The 11,628-nt window shown below is 32.1% G+C and overlaps 1 protein-coding gene across 1 annotated transcript; it reads left to right on the forward strand.

The window, feature by feature from the left end:
* Positions 1–7,195: 7,195 nt before the first annotated feature.
* On the forward strand, positions 7,196–8,217 carry LOC109395034 (endothelial cell-specific chemotaxis regulator-like). Its single transcript, XM_019665740.1, is given in 5 exon segments — positions 7,196–7,287; positions 7,289–7,491; positions 7,565–7,676; positions 7,678–7,790; positions 7,793–8,217. Coding segments are annotated over 5 exon segments (945 nt in total).
* Positions 8,218–11,628: the final 3,411 nt, after the last annotated feature.

Below are 11,628 nucleotides of genomic sequence, written 5' to 3' on the forward strand. Positions count from 1 at the left end.
ATGTTCTTTAGTGCTTGTACAAACATATATTTCTGTGTATACTTGATTAGCTCTAGTACTTTAAAGGAATTTTAACAGCTTTAATTTTGATACCTAACTTCCTTATTAAATATATCTTTATTTCAAGTGTTCATTGAATTTTACACTTTATACCGTTTTACTTCAAACCACGGAATTTCTATAATGTTTGGTTAAATTTTTTGTTTCTCTAGAATGCTGAATACTCCATCAATTTTATAAGAAATACAAAATTTTAATAATTTGTTTTCCTCAATTTACAAATTCAGTTATTCCTCAGATGGAAACCCACTATTAGTTAATTTATTTCTGAAAGAAAGTGAAAAACTAAAACTAAGACCATTAAGATTGCACTATTGGAATTTAAACTCCATTCTGAGAATAAAATGACATAATTGATGGTTCTCAAATTCTCTAATAAAAAGATAACTTGTTTGTACCTTCCTTTTTTGTTTGCTTTTTCACTCTATTCCTAATACTCTTACTTTGTGACTTTTTTTGTTCCTGCAACGTTTATTCAAGCAAATTGGAAATATTATTTGCAAACATATATAGCATTAACGTACTTTGAATTTCATTTGATATTATAAGTTGTTTCTGTGTACATCAATGTGCTTATCTTATTTGAAGTTTATTTCTAATAAGTTTTTAATTAGATTTTCCAGATCTTAACCTGTTTACGTTTTTCTTAAGCTCTTGCATTAGTTTCTGTGGGTTATTGTCTCTTTTCTAACTCATTTTTGTGTTTTTCGTTATTGTTGCTGTTACTCCTATAATACTGTCATACTCCTTTCCCTAAGTCTCAATTTGAATATTTAGTTTCTTTTTTTTATTTTTCAATTACAGTTGACATTCAATATTATTTTATATTAGTTTCAGGTGTACAGCATAGTTGTTAGATATTTATATAATTTACAAAGTGGTCTCCCTGATTAGTCTAGTATACACCTGGCACAACACATAGCTATACCATATTATTGACTATATGCTTTATGCTGTATTTTACATCCTTTCTTTTTAAAAGAAATAATTGAAATATTGACCTTATAAATGTAAACATTTTTGTGTACATCCTCTGATATTATATATGTCACAGAAAGTTTCTTTTTAAAAGTTTGCTTGTTTGGTTGTATTTTTGTATGTTTTTGTCTTGAAATTTCAAGTAGATACTAAGGAGTGAGGTCAACTCTGAAGAAGAAAGCTTGGGATCAGACACTACCCTATATCAAGGCTTTTTATAAAGCTATTAATAATAAAAACAGTGTTCCATTAGACAACGTATAAAATAATGAAACAAAAAAGTCCAGAAACAGACTAACTCCCATATGCTTATATGATATATAAAGAGATTGAGAGAGAGAGAGAGAGAGAACGCATCACTGACTTTTTAGTAATTGGTGCTGGAGAAGCTTGATTTCATATTAGACAAAGATAAACTTTGAACATTACCTCATACCATAAAAATAATCAATGTAGAATATATCATAAATTTAACTATGGGGGCTTACAATATAAAGCTTCTAGAAGAAAACAAAAATATCTTCACTTCTTTGGGGTAGTCAAAGATATTAAGCAGTACACAAAAATGATTAAGCCTAAAAGAATATTTTGGAGTATTTGGATATACTCAAAATTTTAAAAAAATGTCTGCTTATCAAAATACATTAAGAAAATTAAAAGACAAGCCACACCTTAGAAAAAAGATATTCACAAAGCCTATATCTGAGAAAGTATGAATAATCACTCTTTGAAGATAAAAGACATGCAAATGTCCTAATATATAAAATTAGAAGGATTTCTCCACCTCTTCAAATTTAAATTATTTAAAGCACAGTAAGATACTTTAAAATTATGCTGCAACTTAATATTAATAAATAAATCAGCAATCAGCAAAAACAAAGAAGAGTTTACTTGTTTGTTCATTATTTCACATTCTATAAGATTTATTCAATATTATCCTCAGTTAAACAGAGGATATTTATAAAAGAGTTCATTATTTTTAGTCCAGAAATATACATACACATTAATAAATAATGGCTAAATGAATCAAAGAAATAGAATATATATATATATATATATATATATATATATATATATATATATATATATATATTGAAGACTTACCAGCTCTCATAAAACATTAGCATAGTTACATACATTCTAAGAAGGATGTAATGATAATACATGGACTAGCAAAAGCATTCCAGGAATACTTGCAGCTACTGACTCATTGTATCAATGAACAAAAATAATTATAATTTAAAATTGGAAAATACTTGTGCTGTTAAACCTAATTTGAATGAAAAAATAAGTAATAAAATACATTGAAAAATAAGAGATAACAAAGAAAGATGACAGGTCCATTTCAAAGAAACGTAAGCATTCTTGTTTAAATGACAAATGAAAATGAACTAATATTATTAGCTTTTTACTGATTTCAATGAAGTCATAGTTTCTTATTTGTCTTTCATTTTTAAGAAAGTGTTATTATATCCATCTTGCTTTTTATTTTATTAGCTATATTTGCATGCACACATGTGTACTTGCTATATAAACCCATAGTGATATTTTTGTTTCATATATAAATTTAAAGCTTTTAAATTTTGTTATAATCATAATAATTAAATTGTTTACCCTGTTATGTACTAGTGTAATGGACACAGAAGAGTGGCTCTCCATATTATGTCTATATTAACAGTAAGATATTTGATAACATAAAGGATTAATAAGACTGAGCAAGGAGACTGAGAAGCTTAGCAGAGCTTTCCATGGTTAATGCATCTAAAGCGGGGTGGAGGGAGTGGTAAGGATATCAGCAAGGGCTAAGATGAAGAGACCAGTGAAAAATCCCCAGGCTTTTGGTTAGAACCCAAAACAGCTGTAACATAGAGTAACATGTTCTAAAAATAGCCTTCATAATACAAAAATCAAGCTTTGATCATCTCAGTCTCCAATTCCTGTTACCTGTTACATGACTGAGGGAAGCAAAGGTTGTCCTTGTATATGTGCAATGCTGAACACATCATCATATATATTTACATACACAAGGAAGAAAAATGCAGCCAAAAACCAACAGACAATAAAACAAAACAAAATTAAAAACAAAACAAAAAACAAAACAAATCAGATGAAGTCTTATGAGTCATTCATGTTTTTTCAGATATGATTAATAAAATTCAAAGAAATATAATGTAAGCTTAATGTCTATCAATATGTTCTTCAATATTGTCTTGGAGAAGCCAGCCAGTATTACAATAAAATAAGTAAAACAAGCAAATAAATCCGTATCTCAATATCTATCTATGTCTCTATCATCTATGTATGTATGTATGTATGTATGTATGTATGTATCTATCTATCTATCTATCATCTATCTATCAACATCTAACTTGTAAAGTTTGAATAGGTAGAAATAACATCACTGTTAATTGCAGAACATGTAATTTAGGCATGAAAAAAATCCAGCAGTATCTACAGAGAAATGATAAAAAATCCTAAGTAAAAATTGCAAGGCAGGTGGATACAAAGTCAATGAATATACATGTCCATGTATATTTATAAAGACAAAATTAAACTTAACATGTACAGAATCTAAAAAGTAAATGCTGAGATATAAAAAAGATATGCAGCATTACACGAATTATTATTTAGCCTAAATTAAGAAAATCTATTTAAATGAATGGACTTGGTTTTAGCCATTGACACAAAGACTTTGCTTTTAAATTTCTCCCAAGTCAATCTTCAAAATGAATGCAAATCACAAAGGTAATTTTTGATGGAAATTGAATTGGTAATTTAAAAAGTTATATGAAAATTCAAAGCAACAAGAATAGCCAATACAATCTGGAAGAACAAGTTGAGAGAAAATACTCAAGTAGCTATCTAGAGTTATTATAAAAGTACAGGAATTAGGTGATATGATGATACAAAGGGTATAAAAACAGGCAACCAAGTTCACTATGAAAGGAAAATATTCCCAACATATGGTACATTATTTGAAAGAAAGAAAGAAAGAAAGAAAGAGAGAAAATATAAAATAAACTTCAGTCTATCTCATACCATCATATCAACCCCCTCCCCCATTAAAAAAAATTCCAGGTAGATTGTATAATAAAACATAAAAGCTAAAATTCATAGGGCTTTGAGAAGATAATAGGAAAATGTGTTCATGGTATAAGGATAGGAAAAGATAGTTTAACCTGAAAAAAATTATTAAAAATTTGATTAATGGGATTACACTCAATGTAAGGATCTCTGTTATGTCAAAAGATTTCATTAGGAGGGTAAAAGGCAAACCATATTGTGGAAGTGTTTTCAACATTTATTTCTAATAAAAAGCTCATATCCATAATCTAAATTAACTTCTAAATGTTAAAAATAAGACACAACCGAACAGAAAAATATGCATGAATTCAAATGCATATAGAAAATGTGAAAATAGTCAACATTCATACTCAAACTCATTAGATATCAAGTAAGTGCAAATTGAAACAATGAGATACCAACTGTGGCTTCAATGGTGGTGATGGTTTCATAGATGTATACTTATTGACAAATTCATCGAGTTGTATACATTACATAGGTATTGCTTTTTATATGTCATATTAAACATTTTTTTTAATTCTCATGTTTCAGGAAAAGAATGCTTACTTTGTAGCCATAACAAGTAAACACCAGATTGTGTTTTAAAGTTTTTGAATTGATTGGTGACTAGCCTCAGTTTAATTAATGGATGCTTTGAATCAATAACTCATTTCCAAAAATCAACTTCTCAGTGATAGCCCCATACTTTTGAAAGTGAGCCAATCAGTTAAAGCCTCACTACAGAAAATACACTGTCAACCAATCAACAGTCTTGCTTGAACAACATCTCCACAGCTGACGTTAATGGACACTCCCTCTGAAAGGACACCAATTCCTGAACTCTTTGTTTCTTTAGTTCCTGTATTTTATTAAATCTCTGTGCAGACCCTTGTTTACAAACGAGTACAACATTCTGCTACTTAAGAATACAACACACTCAGTTTTCCTTTCCCATATTGCTACTGCCTCATTCTCTCTCACTTTTCCACAACACAATTTATTTAGTACACTTTAGATTTCTGTACTTTTGGGTATGCATATTTCAGTAAAAGTTTGTACTTAGACAAAGACTACCCCCTTAAGCTTCTGAGGACTTGCCAGGAATAGTTAAGAAACTCACTGCAAGGAACATATAGCTCAGTCTGAAAACACCAGGAGACTTTTGATAACAAAGTATGGCATTGGATATAACAAGGGTTTGATATATTCTGCAAATATATTTTCTGTTAAATAAAGTGAATTCCTCACAGGGAAGATTTATTAACAGGTGGAAATAATAACAAAAAGTATAAAACAACAGAATTATTGAAACATTATAATAAAGTTAGTCTTCCATATCAAGGGTCAGTTACATTGGACTCATAGTTTGGGTGGATATATCTATTGTCATAAGTAGACACTGGATATCCTAAGTAAATCTATGATAAATGATCACATACCCAAAGTCTTCTGTATGTCATTTCTTACTTACTAAATGTAGTCAAAATTCTTCCAGTTGCTGAAACTGGAAAACTATAAGCAGAACTGGCAGTCCCTCTGTTCTTCCCCTCAGAAATCACATCCTAATAACCTATTTCTTTCTAAATGTAAATAAAAAATGTCTCCTAAGTCTATTAATTGATTCTTCATTGCATTGCCACCACGCGAAATGGAACTTACCATCATCCCATGCCTTAGAGTATAGACACAATCTTCCTGTTTCCAGTCTTTTCTTCCATACACCGCCATTCTAAAGAAAGAAGAAAAAAATACATTGCAGTCAGTATTTTATTGAAACAGACACATCACTCTCCAGCTTAAAATCCACCTGTATTTTATCCTTTGGATAAAGTAAAATTTATTTAGTAGGATATGAAAGCAGTATGCATGATTGCCAGAGGTGGAGGGGTGAGGAGTTGACAAAATTAGTAGAAGGGGTCAAAATGTACAAATTTCCAGTTATAAAAGAAGAAAGTCATGGGGACTGCCGTTAATACTGTATTGCATATTTGAAAGTTGCTAAAAAAAATAGGTCTTAGAAGTCTTCATCATGAGAAAAAACATTGTAACTATGTATGGTGCCAGACATTAGATTCATTGTGATAATTGTTTTGTAATATATGCAAATATCAAATCATTACATTATACACCTGAAACTAATATAATGTCAATTATACCTCAATTAAAAAAAAACGTATCTCAACCCTTTTCTATATAAAGCAAGGTCCTTCGAATATATTAACTTTTTAAAATTCCCTCCTACTATCTATGTTATCTTTGTCATGTCTTTTAATACTACACATTCTTTAAACAGACAATAAGTGATTGTTTTATTGACTTGATCGCCATTTAGATTTGTGAATGCATTTATATTTGTTGTTCTTTATTTTCTTGTTACGTCACATAGCCTTTATTTTATACTTATATTTGAAAAACAGTGTGGGTTTGTGAGCATATTATTGTGCTAGGGATGCCACACAAAACATCAGTCTAGGTGGCTTAAACAATAAAAAATTATTTCTCGTAGTTCTGGAGAAAGCCAAGGTCAAGGTGGCAGCAGCTATGGTGTTATCCGGAGGCCTCACTCCTTCGTTGTCAGAGCTGACCTTCGCTCTACATCCTCACATGGCCTTTCCTTTGTGTACGCAATTCCAGGGTGTCTCTCCCTCTTCTGATGAGGATACCAGTCATATTGGAATATGGTTCAATCCTTATGACCTCATTTAATCTTCATTGTCTCTTTAACAGCCTTCTCTCCAAATTCAGTCACATGCTAGGGTACTGGACATTAGGCTTCAACATATGAAGTGGACAATCTGCTGTTTGAATGTAATGTTGATTTTCATAGACATGGAACATATCAGTTGCTATCTTGCATAGAAAGGGAATAACAGAATTATAGACATGAAATTATTAGACACTAAAATAGCAAGATCAGATATAGTTATTATGATAAGCACTGTTTCTTAGAATCCCTGAACTCAGAAAATGATTAAGAATGTTTCGGATGAACCTCCAGGGAAATCTGTGGAGGAACCTGATGGACCCTTCATACGGGAAGAGAGGGGCAGACCCCACCCCCTCCCACCCTAGAACCCCCTGTCTCTTTTCCACTATGGACAGTGCCTTCAGGGAGCAGCTGTCTGCCCGTCACAGACCCAGCCGACATGCGGACTGTTGGAGCTCGCAGCTGTGTTGGGTGACCCTATTTCCTCCTACTGACACGCTACAACTCCCAGCCTACAACACAGCCCTGTAGCCCTCAAGGAGCCCTCAGCCTAAGTCTGACCACAGAGCCAACTTCTAACACAGGAGTCAGACCTTCTTCAGAGCCAAGTAGCCCAAACCTTCTGTCCAGCACCGGTACCCCAGCTGCTCCAGAGACGGTATCACAGGTTCCCACAGCAGCCAGTAAACCCGTGACGCCAAGCTCACACACCAGGGATGGCCACACCCTGCCTTGCTGGGCCTCGCTCAGCCCCAGCCACAACAGCAACATCAGGGCATGACACCTCTCAAAATGTTACTCCCAAACCAGCCACCATCAGCCCGAGGACAAGAGAAGATTCAACCTTCCTTCCCAGCCTTACATCAGATGGTACTCACTGTGGCTGCATTTGGTGTCTTCAACTTCACTGTCATCTTGGTGGCTGTGGTGACCATCCTCGTCAGTGTGGTCAGTCTAAGGTTTAAGTTTTGGAAGAATGGTGAGCTGAAGATCCCCAGAAACCTGGGAGTTCAGGGCTATCTGAAAGCTGCTCCACAGCCAATGGAGAGAAAGATAGCATCATCCTCATCTTCCTGAAGAATATCAACGTGAATGCCAGCAAAGGATGCCCCTCAGGGGAAAGTTCTTTAAAAGCAACCTTTGGTCCCCATAAGTCCGAGGATGATACAGGTTTATATGACTATAAGGAGGAAGGCGATGGGATCTGTAGAGGCGATGGACCACATATAAATTATTTTATTGTTTCACATCTGCTCCCAGATCTGAAGGACACTAGTATTTTTCCAGATCTGGGAGCAAACTCCCAACATGGGAGACTTTTTCCCATATGGACAACCCCTCCAAAACAGGGCCTGCTCCTCCCAAATTCTCAAAGTCGCAGGAGGGAGGAGTCTACACAGCAAGGGTAAGGAAAGTGACAAGGTGGATTAGTCCTTTCTACTTTACATTAAAATTCTTTTCTGGCAAAAAAAAAATAGTATGATTAAGAATGCTTAAAGGTATTTAAAAATGATTAAGAATGTTTCACTATTAAGACAATTTAAAAGTGATTAAGGATTAAGGAGGAAAAAGATTAATTGTAATCTAACTTAAAAGGTCACTTGTGTTAAGAAGGGGTGCAAAAATAACTTTAGACTAATATAGTAATTACATTTTAATATCCCTACATGAATTCATTGGGGATAGTATGATGGGGCACATTTACACTAAAACACATTCTATGGGTAAATGAAAACAAAGATATAGAGACAATAAAAATGTTGGCCTAATTTTATAGCCACACATTTCAGCACAATTAAGACAATACATGTATATAAATAACAATGTCTTACATAATGTCATATAATATGAAAACCAGTTTAACTTCCTGAAAACAGGCATCTTTCAAAGATTTGCATCTTATATAGACAAATGCAAGGTAAAATTTAAGTGAAATTTAACAATGTCAAACTAGTATAGGCTAAGTAGAAACTGAGATTCACTCTTTCCCCTAAGGCATAAAAATCTGATTAAAAATAAGTTGGGTAGTCTCATAACTTTTATAAAATGAATCTTGAGCACATTATACTAGATTGTTTTACTACTAGGTTACATTAAATTAAGTGTTGGTGGGATGCCCAGTACTATGTTGATGCATTAAATACTGAAAAGTGAGATTTCCATGAGCAAGATAGTGTGTTCATGCAGGGAAAAAGAGAGGCTACTAGGGAATAAAATGCCAACTTTCAAGTAATTTCCAAGATTGCTTTTGTTAAATACACTATTCTTTCCAGTATAGTTTTCCCTTGATTAGAGTTTACATCACATGCAAAATTTTATACTGTGATAATCATTTTAATAATGTAATTCAAACAAAACTTGCAATCAAATATCTATCTATCTATCTATCTATTCATCTATCTATCAAACTATGCTTTAGGTCTTTATTTTCAAATCTCTTAAAATTGGTAGCTCTGAGTAGAATAAAAATCATTTTATGTCCATGCTGAAAAAATATGTTGTATATTAATGTAGGTCTCATTCCATCTATCATATATAATACATTTTAGAAAAGAAAATGACCTGTTTAGAAATATAATTTGTCTTTAGAGAATATCACAGGTATTTCATTTTATATAAAGTTGTCCATTTCTTATTGTATCCCTATTGAATTTAATGACTTTTCTTTCCTTCTTTTTTTATTTTTACAGATGACTACAAGTTCTTTATTTCATACAAACTTATGGATTTAAACATATCTATTATTTTAAAATCATTTTTATTTTTCAATTACAGTTGACATGCAGTATTATATTATTTTCAGGTGTCTAATAACTTTTCAAGCAATAAGTAATACTGACATTCCTATAGAAAATTAGAAGTGGAAATTATATCTTTAATCATTTATTATAATTTTGTATTGGTATTCAAATATTTTTATTGTGTTGATACAAATTTAAAATACACCAAAAAATGGTTGGGAAACTCAAATTCTAGGCTTTCAAAGACAAATTTAAAAATGCATCTTCTTCATATCTGGGCCACCATCCAAGGCAGAAGCTGTTCAGGTAGTGTTTACACCCCTGCCCAGAATTCCATGCAAGTTCCACCATCATTGTCTTGATTTAGCCCATGGACCTAAATCCTTTGGAGGGTCATGAAAGATAATGTGTTTCATTCTGAATATACTAGATTTGTTACCTGCAGGGCTTCTAATGGACATACCACTAAGAATTTGGATATATCATCTTCTAATTCAGAAAAGAATTCACAGCTGTACATAGGAATATGAAGGTTATTTATCAGCATTTAGGCAATAGTTTAATCTAGTGTAGCGGTTCAGAGCTCCCAGGGGAGCATACAAGAAAACAGAAGAGAAGAAGGATTCAGGAAAGAATAAAATATACTGGAATATTTAAATGAATAATATAAATTAAACAAAATATTTGCCTAAGTTTAATACATAAGACAAGAGTTAGAAGAAAGATGTGTAAATATGCTGGTTGATGTTGGAATTTTATTATCTCACTCAGTAGGGCTTTTCTAGTTAAATCAGTAGCTTTAAGAATAACAGGAAAAAATAATTCTCTATAAACCAGTCTATTTTTATTTGGAAAAGCTATTGAACTGAATTATATAGTTGAATGAGCTCAACTGAAAACAAACAAATAAAAACATAAAATAAATATAAAATAACCCCAGCCTGAATTTCAGTTCTTACACTTACTAATTGTATATATATTGGTTAACAAGATTTGTTTGCTTTAACAATTCTAATACTCTTCTTTAAACAGCAAAATGAGGGTAATAATGCCTATCATATAGATTTTGAGGACTAAATGAAATACTCAATAAAGTTTCCTTCCATTAGTTCCAGATTCACTACAAAATTATTTTGCCTATTTCTCAATGACAGAATGTACATTTAAAAAACACATAGACATTAACATTTTACCCGATTTCCTTAGATTGAGGTTGACAAACTTTTTCTGTAAAAAGCCTGATAATAAATATTTTTGGCTTTGTGAGCCATATAATATCAGTCACAACTACTCATTTCGGCCATGTTAAAAAAAAGCAGCTATAGGCAATGCCTAATAGAATGAGTATAGCTGTGTTGCAATAAGCCTTTATTTAAGTGGGGGGGGGGGCCTGCAAGCCAGATTTAGACCACAGCCATTGTTTGCTTATTCCTGGTATAGGTGATTATACTTAGTATTAGACACAAACCACACAATAAATAGAAGAGAAGCAACAAATATCATATGCACATAATTTAAATAAATGATGGCAGTTTAACATTAAAAAGTCACATAGAAAAATTACCCAATATTTTAATTGCCAAGGTAAGTATAAATCAATGTGTGTATGAGTGTGTGTGTGTGTGTTATTAATATCTCCTTAATATTGATTTCTTAGGAAAATGTGCAGACAGTAGAGCCATACCAGTTGTCCTATTAGAAAGTTGAAAAAAATTGATTTTCCAATATTTTCCTCTACCTAGTTATGATGCTAATTATTGTGTCTGCACTTGTAAGGGGTAATGGCTTCTTATTTATAGTTGCACAATATTAAAAAAAATTAGTAAACCTTTGAGTTCACTATGGTACCTGCATAATTTGGGTATTTTACTATGTAGTTGTAATTAATATATCTTCAGTAAAGCTAAACTAACCTTAATAACAGAGACTTCTAGAACTATAAAAACAAACAAAAACAAAACATAACAACATTTTTACAAGGTAAGCATTTTTTGCTTATCTAAACCCCTCAGTGTAAGTATTCTCTAAATGCTGAAAACTTTTCCATTCCTGTTATCACTCTATATATTTTTGTCTTCT

Source organism: Hipposideros armiger, unplaced genomic scaffold, assembly GCF_001890085.2.
Source record: "Hipposideros armiger isolate ML-2016 unplaced genomic scaffold, ASM189008v1 scaffold_450, whole genome shotgun sequence".
NCBI classification, from domain to species: Eukaryota; Metazoa; Chordata; class Mammalia; order Chiroptera; family Hipposideridae; genus Hipposideros; species Hipposideros armiger.